Raw genomic sequence first — 21,649 nt, forward strand, 5'->3', positions numbered from 1 at the left:
TAAAGCCTCTTTCCCTAGAGTTTAAACCAGAGGAGTGGTAATCCCAGTGGAGCCTGGGCTGGAGTCGAGAGAGAAGGTGGCAGATGAGGTGGCAGATGATAGGCAGGGGCCTGTTGTGGTCTCCCGCCTCATTTTTGCACAAAGGAGGGGCTGTCCCCTCCTGGGGAGGTATTTCCGCTCACTGCAACAAATGAGGGAGCACAAAGGGCTGTAATGTAATAAGCCTTCTGTGGTGATGTCACTTTTAAATGTGGTCAAAGTCCAGTTCTTGGGGGCTCAGAGGCGCTGTGGTAGAGACAGTCTGTTGTAACGCTTTCACTTCTCAGCTGTCACTGTGCCATGCTGCCTGCTTCTAGCCACTGAACCAACACAGCTGGGCAGGGGCATGAATGCCTACAAGTACCAGAAGTTCCTGGAGGGACTCAACAACCTTAGAGGTATGATGGGGCTTCTGGCTCCCTGCCTTTATCCTTGCTGAATTTGTGAACACTTGCTGTGTTGTGTGTTATGTGGGGTCTTTACTTTCCATCAGTTGCTCGGGGGCTTGGAAAGCCCTCTTACTCTGAGCTGGCCATAGTTTTTGGTGTGTGTAGGTAATGACATAGAAGGGCTAGCATTGTAAATGTGATAGTGGGTGAGTGGGAGGGGATCCCCTTAGCTGCTTCAACAGCCGTTTGTTCTCTTGCTTGAATGGGCAATGAAGAAATGTCCCCTGCTCTCTTGAGTCGAGCAGAGCTCAGGGCGCTCCCGGGGCAGTGAGGGTGGAGGGCTCTTGCCATCAGTCATTGCAGGCTCACCTAGGTGTAGCTGTTTCTTGGGCCAGGTTTTCCAAGGCCTGTGTCTACAGTGAGTCAGAGTCCCACCTGGAGAGAACAGGGAATAGGGAGTGGTTGGAGGGAGGAGGAATGCAGGTTGACAGGCCTGGAAAGCCATGTAAAGGGATAAATCAGTTACTTTAAAGGAGGTAACTTTTTGATAGAATAATATTTAAAGGGAATAGTGTCTGCTTTACATGGTTGGCAGACTCTTCACTGACCACAGATGAAAAAAATGCAGGCCTCTTTCTCTCTTGAGGAGGAAGATGAATGAAATCTTTTTGCTGCTGCTTCTCTAATTAATTGGTTTTATTTCCATGTGTTTAGGAAGGTGCCCAGCCCCTTCCTCTTTCATCAGCAGTCTGGATTCTGGATCCAGAGCAACCATGGGGTGGGTGCAGAGAGAGTAGGGGAGGTAGAGAGAGGAACAGGGTAAGTGGGTTTCTTCAGGGAGAAGGGAGTGGGAGACTCCCATCCTGCCAGCGCTTTTGGGTATTTTCCTTCCTTCCATTATCTGTTGAAGATCTGTTTCTAAGAGAGCATATACATGGAGAGCTTTGTATGCGATCAAGGGATATGCACCTGTAAAGTACTGTTCTACTAATTTCTGCTTTTTCTTTCCTTTGGTCTCCCTCTGCACCGCATAAATATTTTTTTTTCCCCCGGGACTCCTGACTCCTGTTTAGGTTCGGGTCTCTGCAAACTCATCAGGCATCAGGCAGGTCTTAGCAAGAATGAGTCACATTAACTGTTGTTTCCCTGTCAAAGGAAGTTTTGAGAGGGCAGAAAGAATCCGGACTTCTTCATCCAGACTCATGGGGAAGAGGTGTGAGGTGCAGGACGGAACCAGTGGAGCTTCTCAGAGACTCGTCCAGTTCTTGGGCTTTGTTGGGCTCTGGGTGAAGGGAGGTACAAGGATATACCCTTGTGCCATAGAAGAGCCCCCTTTTCTTGCCCTATTTCCTGTCTTAGAGGGATCCTTCTATATTCCTAGGCATCATGCCTACCCAACAGCAGGAGCCCTTTCCCTCCTCTGTTTGCAAAACTCATGGAAGGATTATCAAACTTAATAACTTGTGTGTTCCTTCAGTAGAAGAAAAGGTTTGGAGTAGGAACCCAAGGCCTCTCCTTGGATACTGAGCTCCTTAGTGTAGTTTTATTTCCTATTATCCTTGGCACCAGTCTTGTGATAAAAGGCCAGAGCTTCCTGAAGATGGATAGGTGGTGGATGGAAACTACAGGAGATTTACTTATCTACAGAATTGGAGAGTATGACTTTTCTTTTTGGTTCTTCTTTGTGTCAGGGGTTTAGATGAGCAGTTAAATCACATGAGGGTGGCCGTGGCCGTGGCCTAAGTGAATCAAGTTTAGCAGTGACCTAAGTAGATTCCTGAGGTTCTCAGGAGACCACCCCACACATAACCCTGTCCTCTTCTGCTGCGGGTGCTTCAGGAACAAAGTGCAGATATGACCGGTAGGGGCACTTCTTGTTGTCTTCCCACAAAACATGCATGGAGGAAAGAGTCCTTCTTCACTCCCTAAATAGGGGTTGCTTTGGTCTCCAGTTTCCTCTAACTCTTCTGACTTCCTCAGTGGAGCTAATGGTACAAGTAGGTCTTGATTTGATCCTTTCAGGGGTGTAGCGGTTAGAAATTCCACCCTAGTGAAGGTTATTTCTGCTTTTGAAAGCGGTTATATTAAAACCAGCTCGGCAATCATTTATTTTCTTAACCCACCTATAAAGTTTTTCACCCCCTCTCTCCTTTGCCTCTTTCTTTTCTGGGAAGGAGTGAGTAACAGTGCTAGGAATGAACAAGTAACAGACGAGATACACCTATCCTGGGGTGTGTCCTGTGTGGGGCTGAAATCAGAGCAGAGCAAAGACCACAGTTGCAGTGGCAGCTCACACTCTACTCTTCCCGCCCCAGATCCGAGGGTTATTTTGGTTCTGCCTCTCCAAGATGAACTCAGAAGCACTTACTGCTGTGGGCATTAAACAAGAGGATATATATACAGTTGAGTGTCTGGAATGTTACCAGAGTTCACCAGATGTTGGTTCTTTCTCTTCTTTCCCCTGCTCCTCCTGGAGACTTAGAATCATGGTGAGTCCTTGTGCCTTCTTTAGTCCAGGATGAGCTCGGTCAAGTCACAGTCTGTTGGGGAGTTGTAGCCCTAGTCATCCATCTGCATGGTTGGCTCCTGGTCTTATTGATCTCACTGTAGTACGGTTACGATGGTTGAGACAGGAAGACAATAGCACTACTGATAATAGAAATAAAAGCAAGCACTCAGCAAATGTTAGTTATGAACAAGGCCCTGTTCTAAGCACTTTACATGTATTAATCCACGTAGCTTTTTAAATACTCCCATGGCATAGGTCATTTACATAGGAAAACCCAAGGCTTGGCTCATCTGAGAACATTGGTCCTGCTAAGGACTTCCTGGGAATGTACCAGCCAAGATGGCTATATTTGCTCTACTGGAGAATAGCCACAACTGCCCAAGTGTATGTGTAACACACATTGGGGCACCTTATTTTCTGCGGGAGAGCAGAGTATGGTGCTTTGAGGTGAGGACAATAGATCTTTTTTCCCCCACACTGGCCTCCTTGAGCTGTGTCCTGTTTTCTAATCCTAACTTCATTTATATACACTGCATAATAGTCTTTATAGCGTAGAATGTATAAGATACAGCAGTTGTCTTGTTCATTCACCCAGAGAAAGCATCTGATTTAACCTTCCTTCTTTCCCAGAATTTGAATCTTTTTTGGGTGGAGAGGTGCCTGAAAGAGGGCATGTAGTTGTTTTGGTTTGGTCTTCATAATCATTTCTGAAATGTTGTCGTATCTCTTAGACAATTATTTCCCCAACTCTGGGCGTCCAGGCAGGTGGTCAGATACAAACCACTGCTTTTGTCAAACTGTCCTATGGGCGGAGTATCACCCACTGTGCTTCCTAATTATGGTGAATAACTACTTCCCTTTTCCTTTTCACCTGTATCTTTGTGTATTGCAGAGGGGCTGATACAAAGAGGTCCTCTGCTTCCCTTTTTGTTTAGTTACTTACTTTGCTTTTCATGACATGGTTCAGCTTGCAGCCATTCTTCCATCTAGTGTTGAGGGGAGCCCAGTGGGAGAATAGACACATTGTAGAAGTCTTTTGAAGTACTGGTTCCCAATTTCCTGTGAATCTTTGGTGCTCTGACACCAGTATTAGGGTGCAGTGTATCCCATTGTTGTGGTGGCTTCTGGGCTTTAATTTCAACTTTTCAGGCCTGCCAAAAACCATAGTCGCTGAGTGATTTCTGCCCAGATGGACCTCTCCTGTGGGTACAAGAGGTTCAACTATTGGCCCAAGTCCTGCTCTTTGGCAGAGTCCAGGCCTCTGCTGTGGCTTGGTAATTGGGGATTAACAAGGGAGGCAGAGACGGTAGTTGAAGTTGAATGATGAGAAAGTGGTTCTCTAGTCTTTTCTAAAAAAAAGTTGTGATAGGTCCATTAGGTAATGACTGATTTTTAAAAACCAGTATACTCCAGGGGCACCTGGATGGCTCAGTCGTTAAGCATCTGCCTTTGGCTCGGGTCATGATCCCAGGGTCCCCACTGCTTGTACTCTCTCTCTGTCAAATAAATAAAATCTTAAAAAAAACCCAAAAAACAAACCAGTATACTCCAGCATACCCACACACTTTCACCTTTCTCTCCCTTGGCACACACTGTCCTGTTGCCTTTGCCTGGAATAACCATTGTCCTCTCTCTCTCTCTGTTTTTTTCAGACTTATTTATTTATTTATTTGAGAGAGAGAGAGAGAGAATGAGCAGGGGGAGGAGCAGAGGGGGAAGGACAAGCAGACTCCTCCCTGAGCATGGAGCCTGGGTTCCATCCCAGGACCCCAAGATCATGATCTGAGCTGAAACCAAGAGCCAGATGCTTAACTGACCGAGCCACCCACGCGCGCCGTCCTTCTCCTTATATACCAAACTTCCACCCACATTTCAGTGCCTAGCCCAACCTCATTACCCCTATTGTTTCCTTCCTTTCCTTTCCTTGCTCTCTCTCTTCTTCCTTTGCATTTTGAGATAGAATTCTCTTCCTCAGCACTTTAAACGTACTTACTTTAGAGCATGCTTATAGTTACCGTTATTAACTAGTTATAGTTATTGACTTGTTATAGTTATATTTTAGTTATAGTTCTTAAACATTTGATTTTCCTCCTACTCTTTACTTCTTGGGTAAGTTTCCTGTAACTTCTGTAAGCCTCAGTATTCTCACTTATAAAATGGGGATGATAATAAAATTTACCTCACAAAATGTTAAGATTAAATGCAGTAGTAAGTGTAACATCTGGCACAGAGTTAGAGCCCAGGAGATGTTCATCATACTGTTGCTAAAGGTGGGAACCATGACTCCTTTCTTCTTGCATCTGTTTCATTGCCTGCCCAGCATGTGTGAAGCATAAAAAGACATTTGAAGAATTGAACTAACCTCCTGTATCCAAATGTCCTTCAGTAGTCACCATAGGGGTTTTAAAAAAAAAAGCCTCTGACATCGGTGGCCTATGCTGTATACATTTATAAAACCCTTTGTGTGTTTTTTCTCTTCACTGCAGATTTATGACTCCTGTGAGAAACTACAGTCATTTTATAGTTCTGCTTAATTTTTGGTCAGAAAATGATACTATCTAAGACTCAGGCTGTTTTGAAACATTAAAACCAATCTCAAAGGATGGGAATGGACTGCTCTTGGAAACATTGGGAAGATGGTGTTCCTAGTCCGTAGGCAGTCCCAGATGAGGAGCTCCCAGGATGCCTTGGGCAGCGGCAACGCCGAGCAAGTGAGCACGGTGACTGCTGACGAGCTGCGCGCTCAGTTTTAGTTCTTGGTTCTGAGGTGTCAGGTCATCGTTCTCATTATCTGATCGCTTTTCTTTGGACATCCACTTCGTTGGCCAGCCGGGAAGACTGTCCCTTAGCGCCGTGTCTGAGCAAGCAGGAGAAGTCCTCACACCCTGACATTACCCTTCAGAGATTGGCTTTTTTGGGGGGAGTTTTTTTTTTTTCCCTCTTCAATGTGGCTGGCTAATAAAGAATCTTAGGGGAAAAACAAAATAAAACAAAACTTAGGTTTTTTTTCCTCTGCCATTAAAATAGAGGCACAATTTTAGCCATATAAAAAGCACAGAAAAATAACCCCAAATCATGAAGATCCTACAATTCACAGATTATGTTCACACTTGCTGTGTTTCCATTTAATCTTTTTGTGTCCATATGTGTAACATTGTTTTTATATATTTGCTTTTATTGTAATTCTCTATCTTGCTGTTTATTATTTTGTGAGCATTTTTTATGCCTTTACCTATCTGTCTACCTTTCTTTCTTCCTTCCTTCCTTCCTTCCTTCCTTCCTTCCTTCCTTCCTTCCTTCCTTCCTTCAGAATGGTGGTTTGATTAAAGCACGGGGACAGGACCCGCAGACAGAAAGAGCTTCTGCCTGTCTACAACATTTCTTTTTTTTTTTTTTTTTTTTTTAAAGATTTTATTTATTTATTCGACAGAGACAGAGACAGTCAGTGAGAGAGGGAACACAAGCAGGGGGAGTGGGAGAGGAGGAAGCAGGCTCATAGCAGAGGAGCCTGATGTGGGGCTCGATCCCATAATGCGGATCACGCCCTGAGCCGAAGGCAGGCGCTTAACCGCTGTGCCACCCAGGCGCCCCTACAACATTTCTTAATGGCTATATGGAATTTATATGGATCATTATTTAACATTTCCCAGTTGTGGGGCATGCATATTGCTAATTTTTTCTGCTATGATACAATAATCAACATCCTCATAAATGAAATTTTCTGTGCATTTCTGATGATCTTTTTAGGATAGATCTCTAGAAGTGGAATTACTGATCTTAATACATAGATTCAAAGCTCTGGGTGTTGGTTTTTAACTTTATTGCACTTTTAAAAGCTACCGAAGTTACCTGTAACACTTTGAATACCCCTTGGTATTCAAGCTCTTGGCCCCTTGCCCTCTAGGGATAGCTTTGTCTTCAGGCTTAGTGGCCAGCTGGTTCAGACATTTTACTATGCAGTTAATTTCATCATGGGACAGGTGCCAAGTGTCTCTTTCACTTAGTCAGCAGCTCCCACATGTCATCATCTCATCACTGCACTGTTTTATTCTGAAACTTTTCTCCTAGCAACTCCAGGCATTTAAATGGCTTCATTGGTCCTCCCAACCCTAGTGCCTTTTCCACTTGTACTACGAGATCCATCAGTGTTGATCAGGAAATTGCAGTACCAAAAATGACCTAATCATTGCTGTATAGAGATTCTGCATCGGAACCCCAGATTGGTCCGAGGTTGAGATTCGCTTTTTCTTTTCTTGCTGTTACTGAGCTAGAACCTAGCTAGTAGATTGGGCCAGTTTAACCTGATATAATTGGTTGACAGACTACTATGTCATCACCCTTGCTTGTGGTAGGTGACTGCCTCTGGAAGAAATCAACATATTGCAGTCAAGTGCAAATTGGCTTCTGTTACTTGGGACTGACAGCCTTAGGGTAGAATTACAGACTTGATAAGTGTACAGTCTTGTTTCTGACTTGGAGTTGACATCCTGGAGCAGACAATGTGGGTTTTCTAGCTGATGATACACGGGGTGTTTGGAAATTAGCTTGAGGACGGACAGAAGGAAGACACATGTGTGGGACTTTGTGTGCAGGGGGTGGGGGTGAATAGAAATGCCTGTCTTTACAGCAGCCAGGATAGTGGAAAATGGCTTGAGTCACCCACAGGATTGCATCCTTCACAGTGAGAATTGTCTGCCCCTCCCATTCCCAGGGCCCTTAAGCAAACCAATCACAATGGGGTGATTCTCTCCAGTGCAAGGAATCTGGGAATCTGCATGCTTCTGGGGTGGGGCCTGTCAACATCTTTTACAGCGCTAGGCACCTATTTAGACCTTCAGTAAGTCCTGTAGTTTTTAGATGCATGACAGTTTTGTACTATTAAAGTTTATCCCCTCCTTAATTGTGTGCTTGTGTGGTGTATTTAGCTCTTTTTTAAAAAATATTTAATTTTTTAAAAGTAATCTCTATACCCAGTTTGTGGCTCGAACTCACAACCTCAAGATCAAGAGTTACATGCTCCACTGACTGAGCCAGCCAGGTGCCCCTTATATTTAGCTTTCAAAAATAATTTTTGTTTTTTTCTTTTTATTTGAATATAGTTGACACACAATGTTACATTAGTTTCAAGTGTACAACCTGGTGATTTGACAAGTTTACACATTAGGCTATGTTCACCACAAGTACAACTACCATCAAAAATATGGAATGCTTCATGAATTTGCGTGTCATCCTTATTCAGGGGCCATGCTAATCTTCTCTGTATTGTTCCGATTTTAGTATACGTGCTGCCCAGGTGAGCACCTTAACTGTATATTTTTTAGGCTTACTGCATGTCACTGGGCTGGAGAGGGTTATCAATCAATCCAAGTTCTCACTGGGGTTGGCTTCTATTGCCACTGGTGTGAAATGCATGGAGAATATCGGGTTCCGTGGCATAGCGATTAGTACTCTGGACTTTCAGATGTGTGGGGATAGTTCTGTGTTTTTTATTACAATAGGTGATGAGTGTTCACTATGGTTCTCTCTTCAGAGTGAGCCTATATGCTAACAAAATATAAATTATTTTTTCTCCCCCATCCTTGATCTTGTGTTTTTTTTTTTAAATTAGATTATCAGTATTGAAAGGGTAAGGCTCTTGTCTGCACCATTCTGCCACAGTTTCTTTTGGCTCTTTTCCTGGAGAAATGCCACGCTAGTCACTCTAATCATATATATTATTCATTACAACAACTGTGGGGATGGTCCCTCTGAATGAATACCAGTGGCTAAACAGCATCCTTTGCTCAGTGTGGAGTGGTAGGAACCTTTTTAGACTTCCTGGTATGATATATATTGAAATCCTTTGAGTTGGAAGATCATTTTTTACAATTTGTTACCAGCTAACTGGTTTACTCCCTGATAATGTTCTGTGCTGCTTCTCTCTTTTCTGGAAGTCCCCATATTTTTCCCTTCCCTCCCTCCCTTCCTTTCTGGTTTTGTTTTTGTTTTTGTTTTCTTTGAAGATTTTATTTTTTAAGTAATCTCTACACCCAACTTGGGGCTTGAACTCACAACCCCAAGAAGAAGAGTTGCACACTCCTGTGACTGAGCTAGCCAGGTGTCTCCCCCACTTCCTTGCTTTCACTGAAAACCTGTACAAGGCATTGAGGGATTGTCAGTCCTGTGCACAGTTGGGGGGTATAGTTGTCTGTTTATCTCCATATCGGGTGCTATTTATAGAGATATCAACAGAGTGCTGTGAGAGCAGAGGTGGAGTGATTAGCATGGTGGGTGACGGGGAAGACTTGACAGCGAAAATGGTGCTGGAGCTGAATCTTGAAGTTGGGTGGCAGTTTGCCGGTTAAGAAGGGAGGAAAGGTACTTTGGAAAGACAACAGGTGTGCAAAGGAACAGACTCATGGAAGTCTCCATTTCCTCTGGGGAAGAATGATAAGTGTTACGAAGTAGGAAGCGGGGGAGAATGGGCAGTTGTTTAGGGTGAGAGATGAGGCTGGAATAGAAAGTTGAGTCTCCGTTCATAAAGGGCTAAGGAATAACATAGGCAGAAGAAGGCCCTAGATATTTTCAAGGCAGAGAAATGATATAAACAGTGTGGGGCTTTTTGAGAGAAGCCTGACTCTGGCAGCAGCATGACAGGTCATTTCCAGGGAGGCTGGGCCGCAGCAGAAGTGGGGCCATACGTAGCTGATTTTAGTTTGTCTAGGATGACGGAAGGAGAGCAGGCACACGAAAGCCTTCTCAAAAGCAAGTTTGGTTCTGGAAACAAACACCGGATATTGCACGAAAGTTGGAGTGGTGATCCACTTCTCCCGCAGCTCGAGTCGAACCTGACCCCATGTTGTGCAACAGTTTGTGTTTGGGTGGGTATTTCCTGGGACTGGTCAGGCACTGCAGCAGGAGGCCCGTGGAGTGGCCAGGAGTCCAGCAGCCTCAGGTGCCTGTCAGTGATAAGAGGGAGAGAAGAAGCCCATTTAGCTGGGGGTTGGGCCTCTTTGAAATTCTCTGGGCTGCAGTACCTGGCCCGTCTTTACATGACTCTTTACAGACACACTTGGAGTGTGGACCTCCGTCTGTGTTGGAGTGTTGGCATTAGACACTGTTGATGACTTCGCCTGCCTTTTTAAAAGGTTCTCCTCTGTTAGCTTCCGTGAGGGCATTTCTCGGTTTTCCTATACCTGATTGCTGTTTGTGTGCTTTTTGCTGGGTCTTTTCTTTTTTCTGACTCTACCACTGGCAGTTTCCTAAAGGGCGAGGCAATGTAGTGACATGGGAGGATCACGGGCTTTGGATCCAGGCGGGTTTGGGTTAAAATCCAAGTTCCTCCATTTACCAGCTGAGTGACTTGGGGCAGGTTACTCACTTTCTCTGAGCTTCCATTTTCTCACCTGTAAAATGGGGACAGCACTATCTCCCACATAAAATTACGAGGATTAAATGGAGTGGCAGATGTAAAACTCCTAACAGTGCAGGCACATAAACCCACGATACATATGTAGCTGGCGTTATTACACTGCTCCTGACCTTTTTTTCTTTTTTTCCCCCTCTAGCCGGTTCTTTGAAATTGCAAACTCCCACATCTGCCTTCTACTCCTTAAGAATCTCTCAATGTTTTCAGGTGTTACTTTTTATTGTGATAAAGAACATAAAATACCAAATCTACCCTCTTAGCAAATTTTTACATGTACAGCAGAGTATTAACTGTGTGCACGTTTATTGTGCAGCAGATCTCTAGAACTTTCTCATCTGCGCGACTGAAACTCTATACCGGTTGAACAGCAACTCCCCCCCCACCCCCCGCATTGGCAACCACCACTTTACTTTCTGCTTCCGTGAATTTAATTGCTTTACATACCTCATATAAGTGGAATCATGCAGTATTTGCCGTTCTGTGTCCAGCTTACTTCCCTGCGCCTAATATCCTCAAGGTTCATCTATGTTGTAGCATGTGACAGGATTTCCTTCCTTCTTTTTTTTTAAGGCTGAATAATATTCCATTGTATGTATTTAAAAAAAATCTCAATTTTTTGGTCTATTTTTCAGCTGCCTGCAGGACATCTGTACTTGGATATCGCCTCAAACTCAGTATTTTCAAAACCAAGCTTCGACTTGGCTTTCCTCCTTGATTCCCCATTTTTGACAGTTGTGCTCACATTCTTCCAGTCTCCTACATCAGAAACCCTGGAGACATCTCTGGCTTCTCTCTCTGCCTCAACCCGCATTTTCAGTCTATCATCGATGGTCCTTTGTTTCTTCAGAATTTCTCTTAAATTTGCCCTTTCCTCTCTACTCCTTTGCCATGACTCTGGTCTAGTCACTTATCTCCTCATGCCTGAACCACTGCAACTGCCTCATATTTTGTTTCCTGTGCTTCCTATTACCCAAAAGTAGGACAGACCTTTTATTTTTTTTTAATATTTTTAAAGTTTATTTATTTTAAGTAATCTCGACACCCAACATGGAGCTCAAACCCATGGCCCCGAGATCAAGAGTCACTCATCTCTCTGACTGAGCCAGTCAGGCACCCCATGACAGACTTTTGTGTTCTGACCACCCACCCGTCCCCCGACTCTTCCAGGCTCATCTCACATAATTTCCTAGAACACACTTCCAGCTGCAGACAGACCCATCTCCTCATGGTATCTCGAAGCACCTCATTCAGTCTCTCCTGCTGCCATGTGTTCAGCAGTTCTCTTTACCTGGAACACCCTTGTTCTGTATACTTGACTGAAACCTATCCATCCCTTCCAGCCTCACTTTAGGCTTTCTTCTTCATGAAGACTTCTTGGATTATCATTGTCTAAAGCTGCTGTATCACTTTCCTACATGGTAGTTTTGTCTTCCCGTCGAAATTGTATGCTTTTTGAGGGGACCATTCTGTAGACAGTCCATCTCCATAACTCTCACAGTACTTAGTCCAGAGCTAGCCAGGTTGAAGTGCTCATTGCAGAGCGCTTACAAGGTGTGGTGACCGAAGTGAGTCATTCTTTCATTTGACAGGTAGATTTGAGCACCCACCGTGTGCGCTGTGCTGGCCACTGGGATCTGGGGATAAACCGCACAGTGAGGAGACCAGTTATCTTATACACAAGCACACACAATATTGGTTGGTGGAGTGAATTTGAGGAAACCAGGTCAGACTCTGAGGACAAATGACAAAAAGAGGGAGACTTTAGAAAATAGGCATAAATGAAGCAATAATTTATTGAGTATCCCCTGATGTTGATTTATTCTGGGTATGAGGGATACACCAGAAAATGGGGCCAGGTCTCTTCCCTTGTAAAGAGCTTATGTTCTAACATTTAAAGGCGTTTTAAAAATGAACACTTACTGTTGAGTGAAGCCCATCTGCAGGAGATCAGCAGTGAAGGAGTTAATACACTTGTGGGGCTCTAGGCTTGGTTGAAACAGATGGTTTCTCTACCCTAGGGAGTGTTTTTAAGGAGGATTAGAGGACAGGGCTGAGGAGGGCCTGAGACCTCTCTCTCTCATCCCATAGCACACACACCTGCTGTTCTGGCGCCTGGTGAGCAATGTAACTTGTCCCCCACTTGGTCGGCACTTATTTGCGCGCTTGCAAGTGTGGCTTTAGGGCTGGCTGTATGCTTCTGGCCTTCTTCTTTTCCTTTCACGATTTTTATTTATTGTCCTATGTGAGTGAAGTCCCATTTTAATTTAACAGATGTTCGGACTTGTCTGTGTTCCTCTGGTTCATGTCTACTTTTACATAATTGTAATCCTGGCGTGTGTGTGTGTGTGTGTTTTCTAATCTAGGGTTTGTGTGTGTGTGTGTGATAAAATGCACATAACATAAAATTTACCATTGTAATTGTTTTAAAGATTTTTTTTTGTTATTTATTCATTTGAGAGAGACCAAGAGCAGGAGCAGGGGGGTGGCTCAGAGGGAGAGGGAGAAGCAGACTCCCTGCTGATCAGGGAGCCCATGCATCTCCATCCCAGGACTCTGGCATCAGGACCTGAGCTGAAGGAGACGTCTGACTGACTGAGCCAGCCGGGTGCCCCTCATTGTAACTGTTTTGAAGTCCACAGTTCAGGGTCACCTGGGTGGCTCAGTTGGTTAAGCGTCTGACTCTTGATCTTAGCTCTGGCCTCCATCTCATGGTCGTGGGTTCGAGCCCTGAGTTGAGCTCCACACTGGGCGTGGAGCCTACTAAATAAATGAAGAGAGTAAGTTCATGGACATTACATACATCTGCAGCATTGTGCAACCATCATGACTGTCTAGCTCCAGAACCTTTTCATGACTCCAGCTGGAAACCCTGTACCCATTAAGCAGTCACTCCCCACTCCCTCCCCTCCCTCAGCCCCTGGCAGCCACTAATCTGCTTTCTGACTTGCCTATTCTCAATCTTTCATATAAATGGAATCCTATAACGTGGCCTTTTGTGTCTGGCTTTTTTCACTTAACATATACCTATATGTTTGCATGCCTTTTTCATGTAACATTGTAAAGATTTTTTTTTAACTGTTTCCCTATAGTCATTATAAGTCAAGTTATAATGTTGATAGTGGCTTCAGTTAGCCATTTTCTTAATTGTTGAATGCTTGGATTGACTCCAAGTTGTTGTTGTCTAAAAACTGCTGCAAGGGACATCTCCCTGACTATGGCTTGCCATCTTTCAGAGGACTCTGTGTTGCATACCAGCTGCAGAGGAACCATTGTCCTTGATTAGGATAGTGTGGCCTGTTACCCAACTCTGGGGGAGAACAGTCAAGTAATGAATTTTATATTGAAGGGAGCATTATACTTTGCAACAGAAGAGCTTCATCACCAGGGAATGGCAGGGAAAAGAAAGTTTTTTTTTTCTTCCTACTGTCTAGAATTCTCTTACACTGCTTCCACCCTCTTGGGTGTAGGAAGGAACTGATTATAGCAGTTGAAGATGAAATGTTTTATTCATTTATTCATTCAACAGAAATTTGTGTGCCTACTATATGCCAGACGTTTGAAACTTTCCAGTGGGTTGAGCCTGGCTGAGCAGGACCTTTTACTCCACCTGCCTTTGATACTGCACGGGAGCAAGATAAGGACCTGCTTCCTGGGTAATCAAGAGGATTTAGAGTCCTAAACCATATGGGACCTTATTACCTCATGGTCTAACACCTCAAGGTTTGGTACCATAGATAGCAATCACACCTTAATTTGGGCTGTTCACTCCAGGGGATTTCAAAGCCAGGCTGAGACTCCTCATACCCGGCTACTCTTGTTTCCCACTGTGACAGAGACCTGGCTGCTAGGAGTTATGCCACCGGGCGTGTGTCCTCATAGTGGTTTTGTTGATAATATCATGGGTAAGGTAGCAAGGGGAGGGTGCTGTTGACTGGGTATAAAGGCTTTAGGCACTTTATTATCGTAATGCTGCTGTTCTCATGCTCTGGATGGGGGTTGGAGTATCACAGACTCAGAGTTTAGCCCAGGTATATCTGGGGTCAGTGCTGCTAGGGCCTTCCTGCCTTCTGGCAGACTGTCTCCCTTCCTTTTTCTCCTTATTGACCTATTTTTAAAAATAGTCTTAATTTCTCTCTCCCCTGCTGGGCAAATAATGACCACTTAAGGCCATTCAGGGCCACACTATGCCTCTAAAACCCAGTGCTGAGTGGAGAAAACACTTGAGACAATTGCTAGATCTTCACAGTTTACTTAGGAAAGTGCTAAAACTCTGCATTGTTGATTTGGGGTGCGAAGCACAGAGGCTAGTGAGAGCCCCCGGAGTTAGGCCTCCTCTCTGCCTGCTTCCGCTACTGCCTGTTGGTTTTCTTACACTGTCAGAATTTGATCTGTTATGTGTCTGTATCTTCAGATGTGTTTTCCTGCCTAGTGTACTTGAAAACCTGTCGCGCACTCCCCTCTCAGGAAGGGGGCAGGGGAGAGAGGTCTTAGACCATCAGGAGTAGTAAGGATCGCTCTTTCTCTCTCCCTAGACTCTGGAGTTAACTGAATCGGCCTTGAGTTACTGACCAGCCGTGTGTTTGTGTTTCAGTGGGCTGGCTTTACTGACTGAGACACAAAAGCCCAAGGCACAAGCCATTCCCACAAGCCTAACATTTTCATATTTCTTTCTCTGCCAAAGAATCTTTGGTTAGGGTTAAGAATAACTAGTCTGTGGAAATACCAAAGCCTTTTGTTTGCCAGAAGAAAAGGGCTTTTGATTAAGGCCTCCTTCTTATTTTTTCCTTTTCCTTAAGCTGCTGTGGGAAGACTTCAGAGCCTGTGAAGGTACTGTGTTTGAGGGGCTTAGGGAAGGAGAGATAGCTAAATAGAACCAGGAGAGACTTAGTCACGTTTTACCACCCGTTTTGCAGAGATGGACAAAAGGAAACAACAAAATTTGTCCCATTTTTGGTGAGTGCTTTTGCTAGACTTACTTTCTTCCTGTCTTTTCTGAAATGCATCCAAAATAGTAGTTCCCCAAGGACCTACACTGCTGATGACCTTAAATCCCACATTGCCACTTAGTTTGACTATAGGCGCGTTACTTAACCTTCCTCTTTAAGCCAGAATTTCTCAGCTTATAACATGAGGATTATAATTGTGCTATTTCCATAGAGTGGTAATGTGAATCAAGTGAGGTAATTATGTAAAAAGGACTTAGAACAGTGCCTGGCGCAAAGTGCATGCTCAGGAAATACTACTAGTTCTGTAGATATTACTACTACTGTCTGTCTACTACAAATGCTGAGTGTAGCTCTATTTTCCTGATTTCAAATGTTGCTTTCAAAGACTGTCAGGCCTTTGTCTTTTTAGAGTAAAAAGGAGGCAAACATTTCCATCAGGAATGATCTTTTTATCAGTCAGAGGCAAAGGGAAAGATTTATTCTCTATGTGGACACATCTTGGAGGTTTAGTGTCTCCATAGTTGGATATCAGCAAGGATTCTATTTCATTACGGGGAACTTTTATTAGTACTGTTTGGCAAAAATAGTCCTTATTTGTGGAGTGGGCATGGGTCATGACTACAAGAGGTCATCTGGTTTCTTGGTCTTTGTCTGAGGGTAGCAGGGTTTCTTGTGCTCCGGGAGAGCCTGAACTGAGCTGTAGAGCAGAGGCCCTGGTCTTCCAAATATATGGTAGTGAGAGAAGCAGGAAAAGGAAATTTCAGTAGGGAAAGGGGGCATCCTCAGGGCTGGTCTGGCCCCAGTGACAGTAGTACTAGGGCTGGGGAGTGTCATTAATGGTGCCTCTGAGCAAGTGTCCGGCCACTGCATCTCCCTGCCATCGATAAGAGACCTGCTGAGCCACCCGCCCCGAGCAAGCCTCTGGGCTATTTTATAAGCTTGCTACCTCCTTTCCCACGTTGCTGGGGGTGGCTTAGGAGTAACAAAGAAATGTAAGTCAGTTGTCTCTTTCTTGGCCTTTTCTGTTTTGTCTTTAGCTTTTAGGAAGGGTTTCCATGTCTGCCCTGTCTTCCCCACAAGGCCAAGTCTCATCTTACCTCTTGCAAGAGGTTAGATCCTAAAGTCAGCATATAAAGTGAAAATCCCAAATAATCAAAATCATCTTGGAAAAATACCTTAAATGACCCACAAATCAAAGTGTATAAACACGGCTTTGTGTGTATGCTGGGACAGAGTTAGAACACCATATGAGGTAGTTGGCTTGTAAGTAGGGGGCATTTCATATGAAAAAATAAGTATTCTCAAACACTAGAATCATACTGAGTATTCAAGGTGCCCACAGTGTAAGAGGCACATGGGAACCGAGACTTGCTCACGTCTCAGATCCCCGCACTCTCTCTCATGTTCACCCTGGTGCATAACCTCGTCTTAGTGCACAACCTCGCTGAGTGGATGCTTGAGCAGACCTCTGTGTGTATTTAAATTTTTGCTCTCTGTGGTCGGATTTGTGCAGTTAAACGCAAGTGTGTTGTGATTCTCCTGTATCTTTTTTTGCTTTCTGTTTTTATTTCTTCTGTTTTTTAAATCCTTATTTTCTCCTCCTAAACCTGTTTTATAGCTCTCAGCAGTTTTTTCTCTTGTTCAGAATGCTGATTTGTATGTTTGCCTTTTGCATTTCTTAATTTTCAGTGTTCAGGATTCTTTAAAGGAGGCTGGGAGAGAGCGAGTGGCTGGGGGTGGGGGACACCCTTAAGAGTCTTCATTTAAGTTCTGTAGTCCCAGCTTCCACTTTCTTCCTCCGGGGTCCTCCACTAAGTTATGATTATTATCCCTTGCATAGGAGACCTTTTCTCTCCTTTATTTTCTTCCTGTTTTAGGCCATCTTTTTCTGTAGGAAATTACTGCTTAGGTTAGGCCAGTTAGAACTGCATTGACATTTTACCTACTAAGCATCAGTGGTTTAGCTCTAGAGATTTAGTTCGTTCTGGGATCAACCCCAAATTCATAGTATCATAAAGAGGTAGATGAGGAAGAGCCCACCCAGAGAGGTTAAAGGACACTTTCCTCAAGTGACACAGCTGGTTAATGACAAGATGAAACCATGACCCAGGTTTCTCTGAATCATGTTGCTTGCCTTTGAAGCCTTGGAGAGGAACAGTCCTTTGAAAGACCCTTTAACTGTTTTTACACCCTGCTTTTTGGGGGAATTGTGACTTCTTTTGTTTAATTTTATTGCAGTTCCTTTCCTTAACAAAAACGCCAGCCAATATGAACTTCAAGAGGGTTAAAATGAGTTCTGTTTCAAAGACGTATTTGAGAATTATATGGCATCTTTTGGGATAGTCTTTTTGGACTATCTTTTTGGAGCTGTGTTTTGATTTCCAAGACTGGGAGTCACTGTCATTGGCCTAGAGATTTGAGAGAAGGGAGATTGGTGACCGTAGTTACAGGAGGACGGGGTTTGTATCACTTGGAATCCAAAAGGATAGTTAAGGTCAACAAATGTTCGTTGAATTCCATTCTTTGCAAGGTGCAGAACTAGGTGTTGAAAATACGAGCATAGTCACAGCTTTCAAGGGGCTCACTCGGTCCCCTGGTTCAACTTGAGAAAAGATGGTAGTGTGTGTATTTGGAGAGATACCTCAGCAAGGCTGTAGTTTTCTCTTGTCCTGATTTGTCATAGAACTGGAAGAGATGGAGTTTCTGTTCATTTGGAGCTTGGAAAAATTTTAAAACACAAGGCACTGAATGCTAGTTTGGTCTCAAATAGGTCGAGGTGGGGTTTTCCTAGGTATCAAGGATCAGTGGTATTTACTCAGTGAAAAGGGCAGTTGGGGAAGAATGGAGCTCCTTCTTTTCTTCCCAATGGTCTTCCTTCTGGGAACTACTACTGGTAAGCAGTAAAGTTAGGTAATTTCTCATCCTTAAAACATTTTTTTAAACTATTTTTTTTTGAGCATTGGGGGCGCTATCAGAAATAAGTAGCTAATAAGAAAAATGGTTTGTGAAAGATAGCCCTTGCTGCATGTAAATCAGCAGCGGTGAGCGGGGCTAGTCTATGCAGTCAGTGTTTTAAGACACAGAGGCAGAAGGAGCTTCAGGATGGGAGGGCCTGCAGCTGTTCTGGTCTTTGTAACCCTGCCCCATTCTACCTGTTGTCAGGCTCTTGCAGCTTTTGTTGGTTCAAAATATCACATTGTCACAAAGGTTAAAGCTGCTTTCTCAATCCTAAGAAAGGAAAATGGGTTATTTTCAGCCATATATGCTGCTGCTTCACCCCAGAAAAAAACCTAAAACAAAAAACCAAAAACAGCAACAACAACAACAAAACCCAAAAAAACCCAATAAAACAAAAACTTCAACAACCATGATTGACTTGTAGAGCCTCAGGTGTTGGGCCACCTAACAGGGTTGGTTGGTTGGTTTCTTTCTTTCTTTCTCTCTCTCTTTTTTAAATATTTTATTTATTTATTTGAGAGAGAGCCAGCACAAGCAGGGGGGAAGGGCAGAGGGAAAGGGAGAAGCAGACTCCCCACCCAGCAGGGAGCCTGACTGGGGCTCCATCCCAGGACCTTAGGATCATGACCTGAGCTGAAGGCAGACTGAGCCACCTAGACGCCCCTCACAGGGTGTCTTATCGAGGACTTCTAGATTTTCTTCATTTTGCTGTGCAAGGAGGCGACATCAGAGAACGGTTCAGGAACCATTCCACGTGCCATTTATAACATTTTTATTGCTGAGAGGGGGATGGTGGTGGTGGTAGGAGCATTTGTGTGGGTAGAGCAAGGTAGGGCTGCAAGCCCCATGCCCAGTTTCTAATTGGCATTGGTAATATAACCTTTCAGAGAGTCCGCTCCATTAGGTGACTTTGTGGAAACCTCTCAGTTCTGCTCTATGCACTGTTCACTTGGCTATCTTTACCTGAAGCTGTAGTGAATGGGACAGCCTTGGCCTTCTCAAGTGCCCTTAGGCTGTTCCCAGTGACCCTCAAGTCTTAAGGATCAGTTGAGTGAGAATAATGCTGAAATCCTGTAGCTATTTGGCTCAAAAGAAAAGCTGCACTGCCATGGTGACAAAGCTCCCAGTTGAATAAGGAAAATGCCAATTTCCAAGAATCTGGGTGGTAGTTATTTTAATCAAGTTGAGAAACGGGATCACTGAGAAGGGGATTTCCGCTGTATCTAGGCTGTCAGGGTCACAGTTATTCCCCTACTGCCTTCTATTTACAAAGTCCAGGAGAGGAGCATGAGGCCTTGAGGCTGTGTCCCTGTCTTCAGTATGACAGGCAGTCCACAGAGGCCTGCTAGAATACTGCTTTACAGTTACACTGTAGTTTTGCCTTTTAGAAATACATTATATACTGAACATAATCTTAGTGCCTCATAGGTGCTACACGTGCTTGAATGTCCTTCCTGAAATCTACAAGTACAAGAAGTTTAGAAATACGTACTTTATAAGCCTTGGCTTTTGGGGAAGCCAACTTGGGATTTCCCTTGTTATTTTGTCCAGTCAGACTCCTTGAGAGGGGTGGTAAGAACGTATCTTTTTTCCCCTCCCTCTGGTTCACCCAAATGGGGCAAATTGTTCCTGGATTCGACAACATTCTTTCCCAAATGATTCTTAAGGCATGAGGGTCACTGAGATTTGTTTTTAAATTCGTAGTCTTGGGCTGAGGGAAAGCAGTTGTCCTTACTGAATTCCCTTGTGGAGGCTCTCAGCTGCCCAGACACCACCCCCATGTCTTTACTAGGCACATTCCAGCAGTCTTAAAGCCCTGGCCCTCGGGAGTGAAATTCTGGCCTGGTGTCTCACTCATGGAATCCCATGAGCTGTAGCCATGCGTGGATTAGGTGTCAGATCGAAACGCTAAAGGAACAGGTGGCCTGTGAGCTTAATATAAAACTTCCGGCTTGGTAAGGTGGTTTTGGGGCCTTATGCTTACTGAAAGTTTCTTTCTGCTTTCTTGTTAGCTTTAGCCATCTTTTGATGGTCTCCTTAGCTCCCTCCAGAGTTTTCTAGGAGCATGCTGGAAGCTGTCAGAATATAAGTAGTTAACAACAGCCCCCCCCCCCCGAACTTGGAGAATGATTAAACAGTGATTAAGTGATATTTTAACTTCTGTTTACAGAGGAGAAATGGAAATCATCAGTAAAAGGAAAAAAAAGTTAGTAGTTTTGACCGAAGTCGTCTTTTCTTGGCCAGGGCTGCCTGCCCTTTTTCAGTTTCATTTTTAGCTACAAGGTGAACTCCCTCACACACTTCTTCACTGATGTCCATCTTTGTCTTTGGTCATATTTCTCTCTTTGCCCCTGCCCCCAACCTCCTTTCTTCCCCCCTTCACCTCTGCCTCTTTCCCTCCCTCTCCCATGCTGCTTTCTTGGTCGAGGAAAGCCAGTTCCACTCAGAACAGTGTTGGAGTGGGCCTCGGCTGCTCTTCTCTGTGTTTTGTTCCTTGAAAGCCTTGGGATGAAGCATGATAAGAGGTTTGAGATATTTGGAAAGCCACTGGACTAGCAGAAGAATCACCAGATAAAGAATTGAAGATGCCTGGGTTTGAATCCCAGCTCCGCTGCTTATTAGCTGTATGATCTTGGACAAGTTACTTAATCTCTGTCAGTCTCAGTTTCCTCTTCTGTAAAATGGGGGTGATAATTCCTACTTGAAAGAGTAGGATTTAGAGAGGATTAGAGTTATACATGGAAATATCATTGCCTGGCACACCCAAGAGGCATTTAATTATGTTTGAAAGTGGGAGCTTTGCTCAGTGATTGAAGAGGTCAGGGTTGATGGTTGCTAGTGGACTGCCTTTGGTTAGCTTTTTGGTTATTTAACTACATAATTTTAATTATATAATTCATATATTACATAAAGTTGTACTATTCTTCGCCTTTATTCTGGTTTAGTAAGTATAGTGGCAACCCAAAGGAGGGCTAGGTGGGCCTTTAGTATCCCCACTGCTGCCATCCCTCCGACCCCCATCAGACCAGCACCCCTTACCCCAGCCACTCTAAATAAACAAGTTTTAGTGCTAATTGTTTGTTATATAAATACAGCATTGAGAGTTACTAAGTTTGTGTCCACTCTTCCAACCCAATTGCTACACACAAGTCCATTTTATTAAAAATGTCTGGTTCCCTACTGTGGTACTGATACAAAGACATATTTCTCTCAGAAATGATTTGTGGCCAATTTATATAAAAGAAGATACAAAATGATTTCTGAACATTTTATTTTGTCTTATTTAAGGCATTTGTAGTGGAGAAATGGGTCGTGGTCATTCTACTCTTTGTCCTTCACTAAAGTGGAATGAGCCAAGGCCAGCGGGGCCTGGCAGATCACAGGGCTTTTGCTGTTCCTT

At 44.0% G+C, this 21,649-nt stretch overlaps 1 protein-coding gene and 1 non-coding gene across 21 annotated transcripts in view; one reads left to right on the top strand and one right to left on the bottom strand.

The window, feature by feature from the left end:
- The window catches only part of MACF1 (microtubule actin crosslinking factor 1), a 332,081-nt gene that overhangs the window by 58,110 nt on the left and 252,322 nt on the right, over positions 1–21,649 (top strand). Inside the window, exon 1 of one of the 20 annotated variants that reach the window (XM_034649782.1) lies at positions 371–437. The exons of the other annotated variants lie outside the window; for them this stretch is intronic. Coding sequence (XP_034505673.1) covers positions 386–437 — 52 coding nt within the window. The 5' untranslated portion in view covers positions 371–385. Of the gene's footprint in view, positions 1–370; positions 438–21,649 lie in introns of those variants that run through there. 20 annotated transcript variants of the gene reach the window in all.
- On the bottom strand, positions 8,132–8,238 carry LOC117801367. Its single transcript, XR_004623871.1, has one exon. It is a non-coding gene; the product is annotated as a U6 spliceosomal RNA (small nuclear RNA).

Source organism: Ailuropoda melanoleuca, chromosome 2 (assembly GCF_002007445.2).
Source record: "Ailuropoda melanoleuca isolate Jingjing chromosome 2, ASM200744v2, whole genome shotgun sequence".
NCBI classification, from domain to species: domain Eukaryota; kingdom Metazoa; phylum Chordata; class Mammalia; order Carnivora; family Ursidae; genus Ailuropoda; species Ailuropoda melanoleuca.